Below are 23,082 nucleotides of genomic sequence, written 5' to 3'. Positions count from 1 at the left end.
TTAAACATGTGATTTGATCTCAGATTTTTAATTTGATTTTTATTCTAATAAACAGTTACCTAATTAGTTTTGATCACCTTTAACTTCTTTACACATTCTTAATTTAATCTCTTTATGCAAAAATTAAATTAAGAAGATATTATAGTGGTTGAGTGAGTAAAGTTTAAATTTAAATTAAGAATTTACTATATAGAAATTAAATTATAATTTGATCTTTTTATATAAAAACTAAATTAAGAAAATATTTACCAATAAAATAAATAAAGATCAAATTAAGAATATACTATATATCACATATGGTATTTTTGTAATGGATTGAAATACTCATTTGACCTATAAAAAAAAGTGTCCGATAATATAACATTATTAATATATATTTGTATATGTATAAGTTAATAGTTTGTTTTTTATTGACTATACCAATGGAAGTTAATCCAATACTAAAATGATTTTCTTACAGAAATATCAATAATCCGTATATGCAATTTAACAGCAATTGGTAATAATTTGTTTGAATATTTTTGTCTAACCATTACCATGTTGCAAAGAGAAACGAGCTACAAATAAGTGTAGTAAAAAAATAATTATTTATATTTTCAATTTAAAGGAGAAAGTATATATATAAACAAGAATGTATAAAAGGATTAAAAAAATGTGAAAAGACAGGGTAAAATAGGTTTATTAAATTTGAATAATAATATCAAAAGTCATTAATGTAATTTAACACTTATCTTTTTAAAATTTAATTCTAAATTAATTATAAAATTGTGACTAGAGATATATTTTATTTTTAAGATGGGACGATCGCGAGAGAATTATATTTATTGATTATATTTAAAAATAATAATAATAAAGTAAATATTTTTCTAAGCCAATGATAAAAATATACTATAAATACCCATGTATTAAATAAAATATTAATTAACATAACATTAAATATAAACAATCCGTGCATTGCGCGTATAAACTAACTAATTATATTAAGTGTTAGAAAAAAATATTGTTCACGTATCTGTATTTATTAGTTGTGGATCTTGAGTTTATCTTTTGTCATTCATCAATGTTTTTCTTTTATCAGTCTGTGAGTCTTTTTTATTTTTGGGCAATATTGATGGTTTTTCTTCTTTTGTTGGTCAGTGTCAAACAAACATATAATCAGAGATGGCTTATTAGATCCAAAGCGAGGCCCAAATAACAACAGAAACAGTGGACGACTACGTTGGACCCAAAAATTGATAATTGACAACTCTCAATGATTTCTTGCCAATTTTACTTTGGTTTAAATATATTTTTAATCTCTTAAATTTAAAATTAATTTATATTTTATTTTTTAAATTTAAAATTAATTTTTTTAATATATGTAATTTTAAAAAATATTGTCTTGATATCTCAATTTATTAATAATATATTTAAAAGTGACAGATTGAGACAATTATATAATATTAGTTAGATTTAATTATATAATATTAGTTAGATTTAATGTAATATTTTTAATTTTTACCATCAGAAACATTAATAAGTAAATTTTATATGATAATATTTGATAATTTTCTTATAAAATTTAAATATAAGGATTAAAATAAGATTTATTAAAATTATATGAACTAAAAAAATAAATTTTAAATTTGAGAGACTAAAAATAAATTTAACTTAATTTTGAGAGAATAAAACATATTTAAGTTATCCTTATAAACTAATTTTATTGACAAAATTACAAAAAAAAATACAGAAAATTAATGATTCAATTGTAATTTTTTTGTAGTATCGAGATAATAAAGTTCAAGGACCGAATATATTAAACAATCAAAGAATCAATTGAAAACGAAATCTCCTAAGCAAGATAATTGTTAATTAAGGAATTCAAAATGTTTTTCTTTATTTTTTTAAGGATACAGTACTGAAAAACATTCCAATAAAAATCTTTCTGTTCTTTTTATAATTTTTTTTAATTCCTAAGTGCACTTGTTAGCAATTTTTTCCCATAGTAAAATCACGTGTTTGATCAAATAAAGTTATAAATCTTTCAAATAAACTATAATGTGGTTTGAAGAATGTGTGTTATATTTTATTTTAGTTGATAAACTGCATGTATAATATCTTCCGACTTCCGAGTATTTCATCAATAGAAAAAATGTTGCAAGTATTTTATTTTATGATAAATAATAATTTTTTAAAATTTTAAATTTAAGACATTAATTATATTCAATTTTTGTATTTAATTATTTTGTTTAGTAATAAGAGAATACATAGAAAAATAAGGAAAAGAGAATGTGGATCCCACCTTGGAGACAGGAACTTGTGTCTATCCGCAGTGAGTCACTACTCACAACACAACACAAGACATGAAGCCGCATCTGTCGCCTGTCGGAAACTAATTCTTCTCTTCCTTCTTCCAAAACGTGTATTCATAAAGAGATTAAAAGTATAAAAAAGAATACACTATTATATATATATTAAGGATGATGTGTAGCATATAGATTGGATAGGAAAAGTAGAAAGAGTTGGTGGAATGAAAGCGAGAGATGGTTGGATTGGATTAGGATGCAGAAGAGAAGAGAAGACCAACCAGCCGAAACGGATGAGGCTGCCATGTCATGCCACGTCACTAACTCATTTTATTAATATAGAAACTTAAAAGGTAGTGGGAAGAGGAAGAAGAAGAAGAAGAAGAAGAAGAAGAAGAAGATTAGAAGAAGAAGAAGATATGGAAAGAGTGTTATCAGTGGATGAAATATCGGAACAGTATTGGGTTGCAGCCAGGAAAGAAACGTGCAAGTCAAAGTCAAACATGAATCGGAGCGACTCTGAGTGGGCCTTTCAGCAGTTTCTGCAGGAAGCTGCTTCTTCTTCGTCCTCTTCCGATGTTAAACTCACAAACATGGACATCGTTGATTCCGATGACTACCAAGCTATTCTCAAGACCAAGCTTAATCTTGCATGTGCAGCCGTTGCTTTCACTCGGGTACGTTAATGTCGCTAGAAGATTTGAGACTCTTTCAACTAATGGTTAAATTCAACTTGCTTCATATCACGCAAGTTTCGTAAATGGAAAATTATGACTTAATAGTTAAACTTGGTGGTTCTGGACCAGTGGTTAACTTCATTAATTAACCTTCTAGTGGCGGTTCTCACGGAAACTTTTCCCATTCTTATTCCCAAATTGATATTTTGCTTCAATTCCATTCTTTCCATGTACTTTGAAATATTGAAGTACTTTCATTTATGTGATGCCTGCACTCCACCTATCTTATATGGCTTTTCTGTTTCTCAATCTTGGATTTACTATGCATGATCTATAACTTATTTCCTTGTTTAAATAGTAGGTTACCAATCCCCCATTTCTGTCACCTCTTTTTCCTTGGAATTGAACCAGTATCTAATGTTTTCTTCTGCTCATGGCAATAGGGATCGTTGGGCAAATCTCAAAATCCTGACAGTACTTCTGAAGTTGATTTGCAGGCTACCTTAAAAGGTTAGAATTAACATATTACTACTTTGGATGTGTTTATGATTTTTTAATTTTATGCATGTATATATGAAAACATGGAAGGTTCATTGCGGAAGTAGGTCACCTTTTAAGGGGACTTCCATGATAATACAGCTCAAAGCGTAGAATGAGGGTGAATGTGAAATGTGAAATAAAGTATTGACTACTTGATATTGCAAGAGTAGGGTTAATGAGAAATCTAGGGAGACAATTTTGTTTCCTTTAGAATGCTTTAGACGTGTAGTTTTTTCTCTCCTAACACTTATTGAACTATAATATTTACTACATCTGTCACTGTCTTTGTATTTGCTGCGTAGGATCTGGCCCTTGCGGAAGTGATCCATCTAAATTACAAAATATAGATGTCAAAGCACCAACCGGGGCTCCTTCCTCACCTTCCATGCAAAAGAAACCTGCTGTTGCAATGAGGCCAACAATAAGTGGATCATCAAGAGAGCTATCAGATGATGAGGAAGCAGATGGAGAGATTAATATGAGTGAAAACATGAACCCTCTTGATGCAAAACGAGTAAGGAGGTAACAATAGTCTCAGAAATTACTATGTTTAGCATAGAAAACGTTAATGTTTCTCGTCTCCGGAAATTGATTGTAATATAATGTCCTGATAAATGGACCAAATGTTTGGTCTGCCAGACAAACTGCTTCCAGTATCATAGTAGATCTTTAAAGTGAAATAATGTGTGGCTTACACTATTGTTTTCATAAATTGTGCAAAAACTTTTGATGTAAATGCAAGGACGTTCAGCTCAGTTAGAGTTGAAATTTTATATGTTAGGCTCAAATGCAAATTCATCAGTACTATTATGAAGAAAGGTTGCATATCATGTCGTGATAATTAAATCAAAAAGTTTGGCCTACCAGACACACTGCTTCCAGTATCATACTAGATCTTTAAAGAGAAATAATGTGACTTACACTATAAATTTCAGAAATTATTTTTCAAACATCTGATGTAGCTGCAAGAGTGCAAGGGCCTTTAGTTCAAGTAGACTTTTTTATGTCAAGCTCAAACCAAATTCATATGTACTATAATGACGAAAGGTTGCATAAGCATTACAGTTACTCTTAAAGCAATTGTGCTCTTCATATTTTATCCGATCATTTTTGTTTTAGTGGTTGAGCATAATGAATCTGGATTTTATTGTTTCTTCCTAAACTGATTCTTTCTTTATTGGAAAACATTCATTTTGTTTAGTTATGGTACAAATTCTGCCTTGTTCAATTTAAACCTAACAAATTTATCTTTCAGGATGCTTTCTAATAGGGAGTCTGCTAGACGCTCAAGACGAAGAAAACAGGCTCATTTAACTGAGCTGGAGACACAGGTGTGCTTATTTCTTTTTTCTGTATCCATAATAGTTTCCTCAAAAAATTGTATATTTTCTGACCTAATATTCTATCTTAGGTCTCACAATTAAGAGGTGAAAATTCTTCACTGTTAAAGCGCTTAACGGATGTGAGCCAGAAATACGGTGATGCTGCAGTTGACAACAGAGTACTGAAAGCTGATGTTGAAACATTAAGAGCAAAGGTAAATCTTTGATTTAAGTATATACTAATGTTACATTAGTTGGAGTGGAACTGGATTCGAATCCTCTGGACAAAGTCTTCAAAGTCTTGTGAATAAGAAAAGAAACGTGGTTTAAAAGAAAGACTCCACTAAAAATGATCAATTCCCAAAAAAAAAATTAATCATTGACAAAATTGATAAATATCTTCCACTTATGATATAATAAAAATAATGAGTTATAGATTTTCAATAAATTTCATCCAATAATAAAGTATGTATTTAAAAGAGTGTATTAGAAAATGTATTGAAATCATGAGAAACATTCAATACTTGCTATGCAAAACTAGTAGGAAGATTATTAGGGCAATGTTAAGAAGATTTATAATTGTTCATACTGTAATATTTGTTCATGAGTATTCATAATGATTTAACAATGTTTTCTTCATAAATAATTAAAACTAGCTTATGCATGGAGTTAAAAATAAAATTTTGAAAAAGCTAATATAAGAAAGCTTTTTACAAGTTAACTCATGTATAAGCTAATTTCAATTTATGGAAAAACTTAATTCAATTTTTATTTTCATATTTTTCTCTCCTAAAAATACTTGTGGAGAAATTTACCTAAACACACTCTTAGACTTGTTCATACCTTAATATTTGTTCATGTGTATTGACAATGATTTGACATGTGTATCATTTTCTTCCATGCTTTCTTTTGTAGGTGAAGATGGCTGAAGAGACACTCAAAAGAATTACTGGGTTGAACCCAATGTTTCATGCCATGACTGAGATGTCATCTATGGGAATGCAGCTGTTTGATGAAAGTCCTTCTGAGACATCAGCTGATGCGGCCGTTTCTGTGCAAGAAGACCCAAATCACCACCTTTGTGAACCCACTTCTAGTAATAATGGGTTGGGATGCATTTCTTCAATTGAAAGTGTGCAGCATAACGTTGCAGCAGTGGTAGGTGACAACAAAACTTCCCTGCATAGAGTGGCTAGTTTGGAACATCTTCAGAAGCGGATTCGTGGTCGTGTAGATTCACGTGCACCTCCTTCTAATGGAGACCAATAACAATAACATTATGCTTTCATACAACTCTTGTTTCTGCTAGTTGTTAGTAGGAGCAAATTCTTGTTGACTACTTGTAAGTCAATTTGATGTATGTGAATCTTATTGAGCACATTCTAATTCTACTGGACAATCCTATTTTTCTTCTATTTATTTTTGTGTGGACCCCTTCAAATCTTAATACATGGCTGATGTATAACCTAGATTAGTTAGTTAGATATGATGGGGTCAGAGTGTTGGTAGAGTTAGGCTTATTATCCAAATTGGATATTGTTTTCTTAATTTATTTGAGTTCTTGTCACGCTTAGTGGCAGTATCCAAATTGGATAACATTTGCTTTCAATTCAACAATCAATTAATTTGATACTCTGTATGTCAATAGAATCAATCATCTACTGCTACGATGGAACGTTAGTTACACATCCCTTTCTTTCACCGTGATGCTTTCTTTAAACACTGTTGTTAATGCGTCCAATACATTCCAACTCTTTCAAGTTTCAACAATGCAATCATACCGCAGTATCTACGTCACAGGTGACATGAATTGTGATTTGTTTTCAAAAAATTCATACGAATTGAAATGTTATGCTCCCCAGAAATTGTGGAGGCTAAAAATATGTTCCCTTAGCCTCTCAAATAAGTTTAGTTGCTTAAAGTACAAGACATGAATTGTGATTTGTGAATGTACAAGTTTGAACTTACAATGTTCTCTTTCCATATTCCCTTATCCAACGAAGAAAATAGCGACGACGTTCATGATCTTATACAAGATAATGATAAATGTAAGGTATGAAATAATTTAAATCCTTACAAAGTTGAAGAGACTAAATAATGGAAATTTTGCACAAGAATGAAAAGGGTTATTGAAATAAGATGAAAACTTCAACTTTTATTTCAATGTAGAGTAAATGTTTACAAATATCAAGAGTACAAGAAAGTGTACACTCACTAGAAATTACCTCAATCCCGACGAAAAAGAAAAAGACATGCATTATTTTTTATTTATTAATATGGTATATACAATATTATAAAGTTGATAATTAAAGACTAATTTGTGTTTGTAGAACGTAACTTCTGATAATCAAATATTATTTTACTACAAACGAGAATCAAATATAGAATTATTATGTCAATTCCCTTTCTCTCAAGACATGAGAGATTTATTTATACACAAAAAAAGAATTATTATTTCAAATGCATTATTAGAGTTAAGTTTTATACCAACAAATCATCATTTTGAATGGATTAAACTCACTTTTTTTAAATAAAATTTTATATTTAAGTCTTAAACTAATAATATGGTTATAAAAAAAATATTGAGTTTTCATCATTTTCCTTACAAAATTTTGGTTGGTTGTATTCAGGCTATGTCATCTCTGTTTAGAACGTTATGGGGACCACAGGAAAGGGTGGCTCGACAGGAGCGTCACGTTACATGCTTACAAGCTAGCCAAGGGCAAGTCACGGTGCATGTGGATGGCAATGCGCTTGGTAGCCCGGGTCTGACGGGTTATGGAGGTTTATGTAGAGACAACTTTGGTCGTTGGCTTATGGGTTTTTATGGGGATGCTGGAGTTGGGGACAATCTCAAAGCGGAGTTATTAGCTATCCTACATGGTATGAAGTTGGCGTGGAGAGCTAACTTTTGCAATATACTTTGTGTTTCTGATTCGTTACTGGCAGTCAATTTGGTGTTGGGACCATTGGATGTGTTGCATAAGTATACTCCTATCATTGCTCACATTAAGGAGTTACTGCAACAATCTTGGAGTGTTTGTTTTTGCCATTCTCTTCGAGAAGGAAACCAAAGTGCTGATTTTTTGTCAAAATTAGGGCCAAATTGTGGTGTTGATCTAGTAGTTTTGGATACCATGCCTGAGGGTTTACACCCGTTTGTGACGGCGGATGCAGCTGGAACAGTGTTTCGTAGGATGTAATCTTCCTTTTTTCTGTTTGTTTTCTTAGCTTTGGCTTACCAAAAAAAAAAATTATGTGTGGGCAAAAGAGGTGATTGAGAACTTAATTGGAAAATTCGATGCTTTGAGAAAATGGAAGAATTGAGGATTTTAAAAATCAAGATTAATTGATTAAAGAAAAGAATGAAAATTAAGCTAAAGAATAATTTTTCACGGTCAGATCTCTCTTGAACTATAATATAATCCTCCATTATACAACATATATCTAATTTTATTTATAACTTTTTATTGTAACTAACAAAGTTTTAACAAAGTTTTATCATATGTATAACTATAAATTTTAGATAATAACATTCTTTTAACTTTATTTATGACACCATATTCATTTCATCTTTTCTATGATATCCTATAATGATATGATAAGGATTTCTACCTAATCTTATTTACACATAATAATGACATCTTTAATATTTAAGATTCTTACATGCTCTAAAAACATAATTTTTATTGAGATAATCAAATATTTTATCGAAACATGTAATTACCAATTTTTTAGGTTATTTTTTTAAGAGTTAATCACCTATACAATGTTAATCAGAGCTGTTAATAGTATCTTTTTATCTGCTCATTTAATTAAATTAAAATAAAAAAAAGGCACTATTAACGATTCTGATAGATTGCCCGTGTAAAAAAATTTATACTTGCAGTGTACAGGTGATTAACTCTTTTTTTAAATAGGTTAGTTTATAAAAAAATTATAATTGAGTCTTTAATTTTTTTTTTCAAATTTTGTGATTAAGTCCTTAGGAAGATAATTTATTTACAAACAGTTAACCTTAACATAATATTCTTTATTTCTTTTAGACACCAAAGACTTAATTAAAAAAAAAATTAAGCATTCGATTACAAATTTTATAGTGTAGGAACTTATTTAAAAAAAAAGAAAGAAACAAAAGAGTTTACGGATGTATGAATATACAATTCTTAAATAAAACTTAATAATGAGAAATATGTTTATAATTTATACACCGTATAAATGTCCTTCGAAGTTCCTCTTTATTTTATAATTTAAATGAAAAATAGATCATCAAAAATAATTCTTTATATATATATCAAATTATACAGGAAAGACTAAATAATGTTCAACGATATTTTTTATTAATAAGAATTACAATTACGACATTAAAATTTAAATTTAACACTTTGTATATATTATTTCAATTTTCACCATTAAACTGATTTTTGTGATTTTAATAGTATTGTTGAAATAAGTTCTTTAATTTGAACCAGCTAGATAAATCTTTTGACTTGTGTTTTTTTTATTCCATATACATGATTGAATCAAATTAATTCATTTTGTTATTGTTACTTTCTCATGTATTTTTATGATTGAATGAAATAAGTTTAGTAACTTTCTGATTAGCTTTTTTATCATTTTATTTAACTTATTTGACCCATCAATTTAATTTAATTGATCTTTTTTAGGTCTTAAAATTAAAAGTTTAGTTTAATTTAATTTGATTCACCAAATTATTGAGTCAAATAAACTTTAAAAAAATTATTAAAAAAAGATTTCACCTTTATTTTTGAAATTATTATAACCTAATTAGACTTTAAAAACAATATAGAATTTATATATTCTTTTTTCTTTTGGAGGAATAGAAAAGTAATACTACTTGTGTATGCAGTCGCGTTAAATCTTGGGACCAACTATCCTACTCTTTGAGGTGCCTTCAACGTAACGAGGAAATTAGTCACTGTTACCGACGGTGGATTCTTTAGGGACGAACAAAAAAAAAATACTGCTTGTAAGAGTACTCTTGAACATTTGTAGGGTGAATAAAATTTTACGTTTGAGGAATAAAATCCTGGCTATATATATAAAAGGAGGAGGGTTTAATTTTAGAGTTAATTATTCATACACTGTTCAGTGAATTTATACACTAACAACGAATTATATCTTTTAAATTATTTTATTTTATTATTATTTTATTAAATAAGCAACTGACATGACACTGTTAAAAGATATGATTGGCTGACGGTGTATAAGTGATTATCTATTAATTTTATTGTGTTTCCATAAATACCCATAGAGCATAGTCAATGTTGGCGGTGTAGTTAGTAGTGGTTTTTGTTTTTGGGTAAAGTCTTGTTAGGTTATCATCTAATTAAAAAAAATCTAAAAATCTAAAAATCTTAGCCACAGAGCGGAGAGAGAGAAAGAGTGGGAGATGGAGACGATGATGATGAGCTGCGTATCGATTTGGAGTTCAATCCCAACAGCAAGAAAAGGCGGTATTGGCCTCGCTTCCTCTTCTTCTTCTTATTTGTGTAGCCCCAAATCGTTGAATTGTGCAACAGTGAGAGCGAGGGCAAGGGTATCGCTGAAGGCCCCCAAACCCAAAGGTCTCACTTGCAGGGCCTTGTTTGGATTGGGGATGCCGGAACTCGTCGTCATTGCCGGCGTGGCAGCCCTCGTTTTTGGGCCCAAGAAATTGCCTGAAGTGGGCCGCAGCATCGGCAAAACCGTCAAGAGCTTCCAACAGGTTTTTCATCTCTTTCTTTACTATAATCGTATTGCTGCTTTTAAGGTTATTTATTCTATTTTGTGAACGTTGTAGGCTGCGAAGGAGTTTGAGTCGGAGCTTAAGAAGGAACCTGATTCTGCAGATGGAGACGACTCTCAGGAGAAGCAGGAGACGGAGGTGTCTACTTCTAAGGACACTCTATCAAATTAAATTTCATTCTTCTCTAAGAACTGTTTAGTATTTTTGCCTTTCTCGCTTTCATTATTTAAATCCTCACTATGCTTTTAATATATCATGCCATGCTCATGCTTCTATCCTTTCAACTTTAACAAATTCACTTTGCTCGTTACATTAAAATGTTGTTTTCTTGATGCATACCCCATTACATAACACCACTCACCACTCACCGTGTTCCAACCTCCTCATCGTCTAAATTATGAATCAGTTATCTCTTCCCTTCGCGGATATTTCGATTGCTGCATTACATTCTTCATCCCTTCAATCAGCACAACAATGCTTGTCAATCTAACAGGAGTGGAGTGGTTTACCATTACCACTATATACGATAATCCACTCCATATATTAAATTCATATACTTTTGTTTTTTTTAAACAACGCTACATAGATGAAGCGTATGTTAAGCTCAATTTTAACTCAACCAAACACACTTAAAAGAATAACTTATATTTTTGGTTTTTTATTTGTCTTTCTATTTTAAAATAAAGACATTTAATTTTTTTAATTTTAAAATATAAAATTTTAGTTTTTCTATCAAGTTAATATTTATTAATTATTAAATTTTAATATTTATTCATGCATAAATAATATAATATTTAGTAACATGATTGATAAAAACAATAAAAAAAACTTGTAAATAAAATTTATCAATGATATAAATACAATTAGGTGTTTAAATAGATAAAAATAAAAATATTTTATATATTATTTTTAATTTTTATTTTTATATATCACAGCATTAAATATCATATTATTGAACGTCAAAATTCAATAATCAATAAAAATCAATTGATAATAGAATCATAGTTTTGTATTTTTAAAATAAAAAAAAATATTTCTATTTTAAAATAAAGAAATTAAAATAATGTAATAAAAAATAGTAAGATTAAAAATACAATTTAACTAAATTTGAATTTAAATTTTAATTCATATCAAATTTATAAATTGGATACTTCATTTGGTAACGCAGAGGGTGAAGGACGAGAAGATGGGAAAAAGAAAAAAATAAATCATTAGGCATTTCTCTCAATTTGGTCTGGCTGATAAATTATAGAGAATAAAAACGTGTAGGTGCCTACATAACTAGGTCTCTCTTCAGTTTGCATACAAGGGAAAAGAGTATGAAAACGGTAAAATAACAAAATCACCGTAATTTTAGTTATAATTACTTTTTCTTTATTTCTCATTTCTTTCTATACCATTTCTCCATCGTTAACTTCATTCTTTATTTTATCTTCGTTTTCTTAATCTGAATTTCTCCTCACACAAACAATGTATAGACCCTTCAACATTGCTAAATTTTCTTCACGATTTTTTCTAAATTAGAAATATTTTCAAATAATGCGAAAATAGTATTTTTGAACAGTCAAAATCACTTGTGTCCAAATAATTGAATTCAAAATTCAAATAATTTCCCTTGCAGCTGTTTCAATGGTAAGAATAACATGCACGTAACACAAATAAGAACCTGGCAAATGAGTTATTACGAATTACATTAAAGCAATCGCGGTTGAAAAAGAGCGCATCGCCAAGGACAAGATGAATGATTGAATGCAAAATTAAATGCGCAGCAAGATCTTTCAATAACTTGGACGTGTTCATTGTAAATAGGGGTTGAGCGTAACAAATTTCCTTTACTAAATCTATTCATTTGATGTCATCTGTACAACAGCCACCAGCCAAGAAGTTATACCATGATACTACACTATCAGCAAAGATATTGTACAACCTAATTAATGATCTGAGAAACGTCGAATACTCGTTATATATATTTGGTTAGTAATCTGAAATTGGTGCCTGCAAATCTAAGCTTGAGTATCAAAAATAGTTTTATCAAAAATATCTGTAATCACCTGTGCACTTTCTTCGTTACACCAAAGCTCTTCTTGAATAGAACTGCATAACCTGAGCAGAAGAGACGTGCTGGGATGGGGGCATGCTTAAATTCAGCATGGCACCATTTCACATTATGGTAAACCAAATTGCAAAATTGACAGCACTAACCCAACATACTGCTGCTATTAACAAAACAATCACGTTGCACCAGAGCTGGATGTTACCCCACTACCATCTCTTAGCCCTTGAATGCACATATGCAGATTTCTTTGCACACTATCAGCGACCAGCTTCAACCTACCTTGACTTACATCCGTTGCTGAGCTCCCATTAACCTCCACTATTCGTGCCACCCTCTGTTTGCATTTCTCCCAATCATCAACACGCAACCAACAGGCCCTACCACCATGGCTACCATTCATGCCAAGAAATGATACATTAGGACTTTCCCCAAATGAATATCTCAATCTTACCGAAACACAGTAAGGCAACCATGCGGCACCACCAGCAGCATTGACATGAGGGATGTGAGCAGAATCAAGGACAACAGTAAGCGCAAAATCAACAGAATTATGCAGACGATCATAATGGATGTTGCTTCTGAATGTAGATGAGCTCTCTGAGTTCTCATCCACATTCAACCCAGAATGATTTTCAAGACATAACTCAATCCGTGGCTTTTGAGCTGACACAACATCTCCAACTTGTGCCTGGGATAATCCTTTTTTCCAAGCAATTAATTTCAAGAATTCTCTCAGTACTGATACCGGTAAAGTGAGCATAGTTATGAATGATGCAACACGAGAGGCGTCATAGGGTTCTGATGCCACCCGACGGCTAAAGTAGTCACATATTTCACTTATTTCAGATTGACTTAATTCCTCTGGTGCAGGATTTGAATTTTGCTGCTGTTGCTGTTGCTGTTGGTGAAATCGTTTTACACTTAATACCTGAAGAAGAAGCTGGACTCTGTGGACACTAACAGCAAATACATATCCTCTGCAGAAGGATGAAAAGACAGCATTTCAGTTTAGTGTGTTTAATAACTGGAATAAAAATAGCAAATATTTAGGAGCCCGAGAAGACGCTAGCTGTTTTCATTTTTTAGCTTAGTTAAAATTTTAGACCTAGTTTCACCAAATATGACTTTGGTTACAATTGCTACGTTACCCTGTAGTTTCCGTATATAAGCAATCCCCCCCGCCCCCCAAACAACTGTTTTTGCTCACATGGCTTTACATTTGATTTCTTACTCTTGTAATATTGAATGTGTAGAACCTTAGTTATGAAGTAGGTCATCACTGTATCCCACTCTAACTACAATTATAAAGCTAAAGCTTAGACAGTACAGGTACAAATAATAAAGAAAGGGAAACCGTAGGGAAGCACCACCCAATTTCTAGTTTCGATGACAGTCTGACAAAAATGGTCCATTAGCAAAAATAGCCACTTCCAACAGCTTATGTACGGGAGGGGAGGGGAGGGGGATTTAATATTTTGCGTCAACTTCTAAACCGGAGATATTGTTCCAACTGAAATTAAGGGGGTCTAAAATTGAACTCTCATAATACTGAAGAGAACAAAACGCAATCAACTTTTTTTCCTTTTGTCAACTAATAAGTCATAAAGTATCAATATGCATAATGTTCATTAACATAGTAAAATCAATTTGATGTATCATAAAAGATATAAAAATAAGAACAATTGGTTGAAGGCATTTTATTTTACATCCAAATAAAAATTCAATAATTCTAAATTATTGTTGCAAGAATTTACCCGGCTAAATTACCCAGGGAAACAATGCAATGAAACAAACAGTGAAATAAGAAAATGAGGCATACAATCAAGCACCAACTTGGCAATATCATGCTGCAATCATTTCCCTCAGGAAGGGTAAACATATGGAAAAGGAAATCCTTGTATCAAGAAAGAATGCAAAAATTATAGCAGAGGTATTTAAATACAAAAATTCTAGAAACAAAAGAAGTGGAGTAGCATAGAGAGAGAGAGAGAGAGGAAGAGGAGGGGAATAAGTACTTACCCAACAAAAAAACGCAAGGCTGGCTGCTCAAGGTCCAAATTTAAAAGTGCACCTTCATTTTCCTTCAAAATAGATCCTAGGATCTCTTTCAAAAGATTGGGTAACTGGGCAAAAAGCCATAGCACTCCAAGATACTTGAGAACACCTCTCAAAACCTTCTTAAGAGCAACTAGAGGAACCCAACCACCTCCATATCCTCCATCATCACCAAGACCAATAATGGCTGTGTTCAGCTCGCCTCTGACGTGTGCTGGGACAACTGTTCCAGGTGGCCTCCGCAGAGAGACAGCTGATGTCATCATAGCTAAGTTTGAAGAGCCTGCTAAAGCATTTCCCACACGGTTTAAACTAGCTACTTGGTTTCCTGTCCTAGACATTGCAGCAGAAATTGGCAGGTTTATTCTATTTCCATTTGCAGCCATCATCTGGGATCCTGAACTAGGGTTTGGATTATTTGAATTTGCCAGCCCACCTGCCTGTTGTCCAGTGAAACTAGGATCCAATCCATTCAACTCCTGAGCAACATGTTCCATGATAAAAGGCCGAAACTGGGGGCATGGCAATGACCCTCCAGAAAGAGGACCCTCTTTAGGTGGTGTTGCCGGCTGCAACCACACCTGATCTCCGGCAAAGCAACGCATGTCAATTGCAAATAGTTTCCTGTACATGATTCGTATCCAATACGGACCACGGAGCACAACAGAGACATCAATGGGCAAAAGTGAACTTGGAACAATGCCCGGGCCACCACGCCCAGCAGCAGCTAACATTGAAAGGGTTTGTTGGTTAGTGAGACCACTAGCAGTAGGCAAGACAGTGTTTGCCCCAGGACCAGATGTAGGCTGACCAACATTAGTAGTTGAATTACCAAGCAGAAGTCCCTGTGAGGATATATAGCCACCAGTCTGTTTAGGAATAGAAGACAGAGCAGCTGCAACCCCTGGAACAGGACCAGCTCGTGCTGGCCTGGTTGCAGCTGCCAGAGCATGCAAGGGTCCTGCAGTCAGCCGAATGCAGTCCAAAAGCGGTGAAACTTCAGCTCCATTTATGAAATCTTCCAGAAACTGTATAGAATACAAGCATCTAATACAGTAAATATATAGGGCCAGGAATTTGTCTTGGGAACAGAATCAGGACAAAGTTTTAGATACAACTATAAAAAAGACAACTTAACATTAAGGAATTGGTTTCTTATAACCACTGAAATATCAAAAGAAAAAAATGGCATCAAGCATTACCTGTCACCATCATACACATACATCAGCAGAAATAACCGCACCAATTAAATTAATGCAGTTCATATTCAAACTTTGCATAGTTGGCCAAAAAAGCAAAAAGAAAAATCTTCCACAGTAATTTCACCCAAAAGGTAGCATAAACCATCAGAGTAAATATGAAATCAACCAGCTACAGTCAGAGCAAATTATATTATTTAATTTTAAGACTAATACTACAAGTCTAACAATATAGAGAAACCCTAGATCTAATCTCATTCCCTTCCCGAGTCATGATGGTGCTGTGCGTCTCTATAGTGTGACAGTTTGAGCTTCACTGTTTGCACGACTCTATCATGACACCAACACCTCGTGACTACGAGACACCACTATGAATCCATGGCTTGCACGATTGTGACTTCAAGCTACACTGCGAGTGCAACACCACCGGTTGAAGCAACACACAACCACACCATCTAGTTTGCCATTTGCACACCACCATTGTTTCACTCTCTCACCAACTCATCTAGACACCACCTTGACCTGTCTGGCCTTAAGGCTTCACTATATCGGGTTTGTTTTTTCCATCTTGCTAGGTTGAACTCAAAACTGCAGTTGCTAATTTTCGTTTGGTACTATTAAAAAGAGAAATTGCTAAATTAGTTTTATTTAACTGAAAGTTGTTTCTAAATTGGAAATATTGAAAAGAGAAATTTAATTAATATTGATTTTAATTCCAATATTCTGTTTGGCTCTTCAATTGTGAACCAAAAATTTGTTTGCTAAATTCTGGTATTTTAATGGTACTGGGGGTGTTTTAATTTTTTAACTTCTGTGTCCTTTTTTGGTGGTAGAGAGTTAAATCATTTATTAATTTGAAGTCAGATATAAGGATTATCTTTTGAGGGGTAGAGAATTGAATGATGAAGGATATGTTCTATAAACATTGGTTGTGTTCTTTATTGTTCATATTGGTTTGGTTTTACATAAGGAAAGCTTCAGAGTATTTTTGTCAGAGTATGTACTATTATAAACATGGATTATTTAAGAATGAATTTTTAATATAATTGTAGTAATTATTTTAATTATTTTTTTTATTGATTTACTATTATTAACCTCATTTATAAGTAAAGTGCAGGTTGCAAATACAGGTATGGATATCGAAATTGTTACCCACGTAGGTATGGAGTTGGATAAATGTATTATTTTTAAATGCAGGTACAGGGACGTGTACTGTAAGACCCTAGCCATTGTCATCTCTAATGGTGAACCAAAAAAACAGATCAAAGCCAACAATCATGACTGGCATGCATATACCATTTTAATTTCACATAACTATAAAAAATTTTGAAGCTAAATGGAAAAAAAAATGCATATATTACTGATTCCAAAATTAACACAATGGGGAAAAAACAAGAGACAAATAGTAATCAGTTGAAGAGGAATTAGCAAACCTTGGTATGAGGCCAAAGTTGATCAGGAGATACATGCATAGTGCAACCCTCTTTACCCGATTCCCATTCAACAACAAAACGAGCAAGGACACTTGAACCAAAGCTAAACCACAAGCTCATCAGTCCAACTGCCTCAATTCTAAATGCCCTTCTCATCTGTTCAGATAGTTTGTCTGCAGTATCTGAAGCACCCTTCGCACCACCAGATGTTTTGGTATCAGAACTTGTAACTAGCTCTTCTGACTTCTCATCTGCTCTTACACCAAGCAATTTCCTCATGCCAAGGGCGAATGTTCTTGCATTGGCAAGCCTTTGGATATCAGCCACTAATTTCTTTATACTATCTACCTCAACAGATTGATAACTCAAAACAACACCATCTGGATCATAATGTATATGTGAATCTATATCGGATGTATTAGCTATTCGAACACCAGAACCCCATGGTGTATTATTGCTCCCTTTCTGAAGCTCCCACAAATCCCTGAAGTGCTGATCATTTATTTTAACATCCCAATACATGCAACCAGGTCTGCCAAGTCGCAAACATATATGTTGCCATGAGTCACCTCTAGCAAATGGAAGTCGAAACCAAATGTTAGAGGATGCATTTCTCAAACCCACTTCTTCAACATATGAGATGTCTAATGCATCCATCTGACTGGTTAGTCTAGCATGCTTAAGGCAAAGTGAACAATGCCTGACCACATGAAGAAGAGCCGCAATATAAATGCTAGATGGAACATTCCCTTTGTTCGCTTCTGCTATTAAACTTCCATAACTGTATCCTTCTGTTTTGGGTATCATGTCAGTGGACATGGCACCTTGTGGCAAAGACAGTTGACAGTTAGATGAATCTGAAATTTTTCTTTTCTTGCAGATTCCTGGGTTGTTTTCAACGCCTTGAAGAGATGGAATCAAAGTCAACATATCAGAAGCTGTTCTTTTTCTAGATTTCTTATCATTTTTGGAGGTAACATCTTCACCTGTGCTATAACTAGTTGTGGGTTCCAGTGGTTGGGCTGCAGACATTCACTTTTCCAGTCATATATTGCTTAACAAAAGATAAAAAAAAAATATCGGCAAGAATAAACTTCACACGATAAAGATGAAGATTCAAAGAAAGTATCTTACATACGGGAGTTGTAGCACATGAACCCGACCCAGCAGCCTTAAATGATTCAACTTGAGGTCCATTAGGTCTGGAATTAGGTATCGCCATTCGAGAGCCAGTCGGTCGTGGAGGAGATAGCAGTCGAGCTGACCGACTTCCAGATAGAGCATCATTAGAAGTATCACTCAACACTCTTAACTGTTCTTCATCCATTGCAGCAGAGGAACTAATGTCAGCTGAATGTGGAGATTTAAGAGAAGCCAAATCCTGTTCAGACTTGGAAGCAGATAGCTTTTTCCCAGAAGTGTTCCTCCCTTGTCCAGTTGGAATGGAGCCAACAGAACTGGACTGAACTGGGCCCTTCATGCTGCCTGATGTGAACAAGGAACCACTATAGTGGTTAGTAGCACCAGAAGCTTTCAATACATTATTAACCTGTGACATCTGCATTCCTCCTTCCCACTTTGGAGAAGGGCTTCCAGCCTTTAAAGTATGGAGATTCATAGGGACAGAGCCATATTGAGAAGGAAGGGATGCATTCATGGAAAATGGGGGTGCTGATGACCCTTTCTCGAGTCCAAACACTTCATCAACAAGTGATGAAAATCCTGATGGATGACCTCTTGCAACCTGTACGGAATTCTCAAGGCGAATATCAGAAAAAAACTCATGTCCAGATGTTTGATTTGAACAAACAGCATTGGGCAAAACAGAACACAATTTTCCCCAGTCAACCAGGCTTAAATTCATTTCATCTTCATGAACCTGCATCTGTCCTATATCAATTTTCTTAATCCGCAGCACCTGATTAAGGTCACCACCAGATAAATTATCTTTTCCAGATGGGTCAGGCTGAGTCTCTAACAACTTAAACAAGGGTTTAAAATCCTTATCAAGTTGCATCAGCAGGAAGTAAGAGCTTCCACAGTCCGGAAATCCCATCAATAGCATAGCTGAACCATTTGAAACCTCCTTGGGTATTTTAACTGTACTGAATCCATGCTCATATACCTGCAAGATTGCCCCACAATCCATAGGTCTTAGACTCCAGGGTAAGCCAATAATTCAAATAATAAACTCAATACAGTCCAAGGTGAGCAAAAAGGTAAATATACCTCAAGACCTAAAACCCTTCCAATAGATGCAAATAAGTGCAAGATACTTTTGCTTCTCAGGCTTATGAAGACCTCAGCTGCAGTCATAGATCCCTGATTCAAAGCTTCTTCACATTCTAATAAAGCGGAAGAAACCACTATGTTTTGTGATGATTTAAGAAGAAAACGGCCATTCCTGAATAGCAAAACAGGGGAATGGATTTGAAAAAACCTCTCAAATTAAAATGCAAGAGATAAGAAAAGAGAAAGTGAGATACCTGATATTAATTCCAAGAGTGAAAATAGAAGAGCCATAGGCACGCACACGCAATACCTCATGCCCCTCAGAGACCTTGCTGCCACATTTATCATCCTTCTACATACAGAAGCAGATTTTAATTTAAAAACCCCATCAAGATTGAATGGAAGAAGGTAGGGCATTGGATTATACACATTACACTAAAGAATGAAATTATAAAATCGCAACAGCAGTTTGAATGATGTGAAAGTGTATATTCAGGAACGGACATTTGTATGAACATGGGATGGGGGTGGAGGGTTGGGGTTAAGATCACACAATAACTAGAGATACGGCTAATGTAGTCCTTATAAGGCTTATAAAGCTTGGGCAGTTCCCGCCTAAACATGAGTATCAACATGGGGTGGGGGCTTGGGTCAATATCACACAACCGAAGATACAGCTAATGTCGTCCTTGTAAGGCTTGGGCAGGTCCCACCTTACAAGCTGGTTGGGTGAGGTTGAGGACTGTAGAACCCTAATAAGAACTATATTAGTCAGAACACTACTTGAACATGTTCAGTATTAAGATGAATATAATTTTGGCCAGAACTTAAAATCCATCTATCTTAACCTACATAAAGCATAATTAGCCAAAATTGACTGTTAAGCAACAAAAGTATCTGGCATAGAACTTTGATAATCAAGGATTTAAAAAAATTGAATATCCAGAAACTGAGGATCTACTTCTGAAACTAAAAGAATGTTAACAAAGTCAAACCCCAAAAGGACTGATTACCCATGGTTTCAAAAAAGTCTCTGACCGCATTGTCACAACAAGGTTTTTTGACTCATTTGCTCGCAATCTCCCACCATATTAAGGTTTACCGTGAAACCACAATTTAAACCCCTAGTGACACCAAACAAGCAATAAAACAAAACCCCAAAAATAATCTTCTCACTATATGTTTGGTTCAGCTTATTTTTTGAAAACAATCGCAGGTGTTAGCCAGCTTCCTGAGAGAACCTTTAAAAGACACTGGAGTATTTGTCCAAATTTAATCCTTACCAAACCTACTCTAAGGACAATTGCAACACACCAAATTGGAAGTCCAAACTCCCAATGAGAGAAAACTTTCCCCAATAAATGTAAACCAACCTGCTTATATTCAATATCAGGTTCACCCATTCGAGACTGGAGCACAACATCATCAGCCGTTCGACAGACCTGAACATTTTTCACCAGTTCTCTTTTAATTTCTAGCAAACGAGTATATCTGTTGCAACAAATAGCTCTCAACAGCAACCTCTCAACATCAATACAACTCTGGTCCAAAATAAACTCTGCCTCCTTGCCCGTCAAGGGATCTATGACAAAGTTGCTGTGGAGACACTTTATCTGAAGATCTGGCCCTGGTTCAATTTTAATAAACGGGGATGTACCGGATTCCGACACACCGGCATTCTTATCAAAATCCAGCCAGTACACAATTTTCAACCCTGGAGTTCGCAGGGCAGAGGAATCAGATTCCCCATCAGGGTTCTGCGCAGAACTAGAACTCGCACCATGACTATCAGATATTAGCTCAAACCGAATTGCATCCTTCCACCTCCCCTGTCGAAGAACCTGCACTTGCCTTAACACCGTGTCCATGACAAGCGCAACACACAGCTCATGAAGAACCGAATACAACACCGAAAACGGATTCTCCGCGGCGGCCATTCGCCTCTCCAAATCATCTCCAAGAATATGCCGCCGCAGTTCCTCCAACTTGACAGGCTTATTTTTCTCACCAACAAGCAGCTCCAAATGCAATATCCTCCAGAGAGACAAGTGCCCTCTATAGCCAAGCGTTATCAAAACCTTAAACTCCCCATCCACCCTAAGCGTTGCGGTACCATCAGAAACCTTAATATCAGAAAAGTCCTTGGGAATAGAAAGCTGAAGCAATTTGGAGCGAACAAGCATGTCGAGCTTCTTCAACGCAGGCTTCTGCTGATCCTCGGTCAAGGCATACTGAGTCCCCACATCCTCTATACACTTGGGCAAACGCTGGTAACTTCCGGTGAGAAGAATATCAATTGCGGAGGGAACATCGTAAACGGGTGCACGCGCCTGCTGAAGGCCCTCGTGCATGAAAAATAGGGAATCCGCGGCTTGAGTGAAACACATGTCGTGATTGGAAACAGTGGAAGCGAGTTGCTGACAGTGCTGTATCAAAGGAACCTGCAAGAATTTGATAACAAGGGAATAAGAAGGTGAATTGAAGAAGGGAAGGGAAAGGGAAGAGAGGGAGAATTGAATAACCTGTTGGCACCACTTGGAGAGGACATTGAGGCGGATCATGCGCTGCTGCGTCTTGCTGAGGAATTTGAGGATGCTAATCTTCTTGTCGGTGTCGGATAATTCGGAGGACCTGCATTTGTCGACGAGTTCTTTGAGGGAGGCGTAGGAATCGTGAGCGGCGCGTGTGACGAGGGTGGAGAGCTCCACCGTCTGTTGCCCTAACTCCGCAGCCATTGGTTGTCGCTCGTTAGGGTTGTTCCCGATCTGGTGTGTCAGCGCATCGAAACTAGGGTTTTAGGGAAAGAAAGAGGGAAATTGTTCCCCAGAATGAATAATTTCCCGATTCCTCTCTCTCCAATATATTCTTGCTTTCCTTCTTCCTTCTTCTTCTTCTTCTTCTTCAAAAGCCCTTTGACTCAATCTCAATTCTCAATGCTCTCCTCTCTTCTCTCACACCACACCGCCCACCAACTAAAGACTAATAATTTTCGGATTGCAAATGCAACCCTCGCTAATAAATATTCCTCTTCTCTTCGCTTTTATACTCCTTTCATCACTCGCAAATCCTTTATTTACTATAAATGTTTCTAATATATATTATATATTAATTGTTTTTAAATTAATTGTTTTCCCTTGGAATATTTTTATTTTTTTTACTTTCATTGGGTGCAGTTAAGCCATAATAATGTTATAGATTCAACACGTAGTTAATGAATTATCGAGGAATATGATTTCTAAAATATGATATAAGAAGTTTCAAAGTTATAATTTGAGAATGAGAGTACAAGGTATTTAGTAAAATGTTTTACGAGTTTATCCGTAAATATTACTATTTTATTTTACACTGAGAAAAAATAATAAATTATCCTTATAACTAATTATCTTTACAAGAAATGATACAATACATATTCATATGCTTATATAGGTGTTTACAAAACATACTTACCCATTCACGTGGGATTTTACAAAACTTGTTGTATTTTTATTTTATTTTTTTTAATTGATCTTTGTTTGGTCTACCTCCGCTAATTCT

At 34.3% G+C, this 23,082-nt stretch overlaps 4 protein-coding genes across 5 annotated transcripts; 3 read left to right on the top strand and 1 right to left on the bottom strand.

Annotated features, from left to right (window-relative positions):
* Window positions 1-2,554: 2,554 nt before the first annotated feature.
* On the top strand, window positions 2,555-6,243 carry BZO2H3 (bZIP transcription factor family protein). Its single transcript, XM_083059207.1, has 6 exons — window positions 2,555-2,962; window positions 3,406-3,472; window positions 3,805-4,024; window positions 4,758-4,833; window positions 4,914-5,039; window positions 5,740-6,243. Exons 1-6 carry the CDS (start codon window positions 2,705-2,707, stop codon window positions 6,091-6,093), a joined length of 1,101 nt encoding a protein of 366 aa, XP_082915333.1. The 5' UTR covers window positions 2,555-2,704; the 3' UTR covers window positions 6,094-6,243.
* Window positions 6,244-7,457: 1,214 nt separating this feature from the next.
* On the top strand, window positions 7,458-8,027 carry LOC145958799 (uncharacterized). The gene has a single exon (XM_083076345.1). The coding sequence runs from the start codon at window positions 7,458-7,460 to the stop codon at window positions 8,025-8,027; it is 570 nt and encodes a 189-aa protein (XP_082932471.1).
* A 2,113-nt stretch (window positions 8,028-10,140) lies between these two features.
* Window positions 10,141-10,857, top strand: LOC109797756 (Bacterial sec-independent translocation protein mttA/Hcf106). Its single transcript, XM_020357885.3, has 2 exons — window positions 10,141-10,552; window positions 10,628-10,857. Exons 1-2 carry the CDS (start codon window positions 10,238-10,240, stop codon window positions 10,742-10,744), a joined length of 432 nt encoding a protein of 143 aa, XP_020213474.1. The 5' UTR covers window positions 10,141-10,237; the 3' UTR covers window positions 10,745-10,857.
* Window positions 10,858-12,385: 1,528 nt separating this feature from the next.
* On the bottom strand, window positions 12,386-22,579 carry SWP (RNA polymerase II transcription mediator). 2 transcript variants are annotated; one of them, XM_020356465.3, is made up of 8 exons: window positions 22,071-22,579; window positions 20,922-21,989; window positions 19,803-19,900; window positions 19,546-19,720; window positions 18,451-19,441; window positions 17,317-18,338; window positions 14,649-15,712; window positions 12,386-13,606 (listed from the first exon to the last, which is right to left on the bottom strand). In XM_020356465.3, exons 1-8 carry the CDS (start codon window positions 22,281-22,283, stop codon window positions 12,805-12,807), a joined length of 5,433 nt encoding a protein of 1,810 aa, XP_020212054.1. In that variant the 5' UTR covers window positions 22,284-22,579; the 3' UTR covers window positions 12,386-12,804. The 2 variants fall into 2 exon arrangements, with proteins under 2 accessions (XP_020212054.1, XP_020212055.1); XM_020356466.3 differs by having other exon boundaries at window positions 19,803-19,897.
* Between the last annotated feature and the right edge of the window lie 503 nt (window positions 22,580-23,082).

Source organism: Cajanus cajan, chromosome 6, assembly GCF_000230855.2.
Source record: "Cajanus cajan strain Asha chromosome 6, NIPB_CcT2T_4, whole genome shotgun sequence".
Classification (NCBI taxonomy): Eukaryota; Viridiplantae; Streptophyta; class Magnoliopsida; order Fabales; family Fabaceae; genus Cajanus; species Cajanus cajan.
Note: the sequence above shows the minus strand (reverse complement) of the source record. Positions and strands in the feature narration are given on the sequence as shown.

Coding starts and splice junctions, on each gene's coding strand:
- BZO2H3 (XM_083059207.1), top strand. CDS start 2,705: ATGGAAAGAGTGTTATCAGTGGATGAAATATCGGAACAGTATTGGGTT. Junction 3,473..3,804: donor TTTGCAGGCTACCTTAAAAG/GTTAGAATTAAC, acceptor TTTGCTGCGTAG/GATCTGGCCCTTGCGGAAGT. Junction 4,834..4,913: donor TAACTGAGCTGGAGACACAG/GTGTGCTTATTT, acceptor ATTCTATCTTAG/GTCTCACAATTAAGAGGTGA.
- LOC145958799 (XM_083076345.1), top strand. CDS start 7,458: ATGTCATCTCTGTTTAGAACGTTATGGGGACCACAGGAAAGGGTGGCT.
- SWP (XM_020356465.3), bottom strand. CDS start 22,283: ATGGCTGCGGAGTTAGGGCAACAGACGGTGGAGCTCTCCACCCTCGTC. Junction 18,339..18,450: donor ATGTGCTACAACTCCCGTAT/GTAAGATACTTT, acceptor GAATGTCTGCAG/CCCAACCACTGGAACCCACA. Junction 13,607..14,648: donor GCCTTGCGTTTTTTTGTTGG/GTAAGTACTTAT, acceptor ATCCTTCTGCAG/AGGATATGTATTTGCTGTTA.
- LOC109797756 (XM_020357885.3), top strand. CDS start 10,238: ATGGAGACGATGATGATGAGCTGCGTATCGATTTGGAGTTCAATCCCA. Junction 10,553..10,627: donor CCGTCAAGAGCTTCCAACAG/GTTTTTCATCTC, acceptor TGAACGTTGTAG/GCTGCGAAGGAGTTTGAGTC.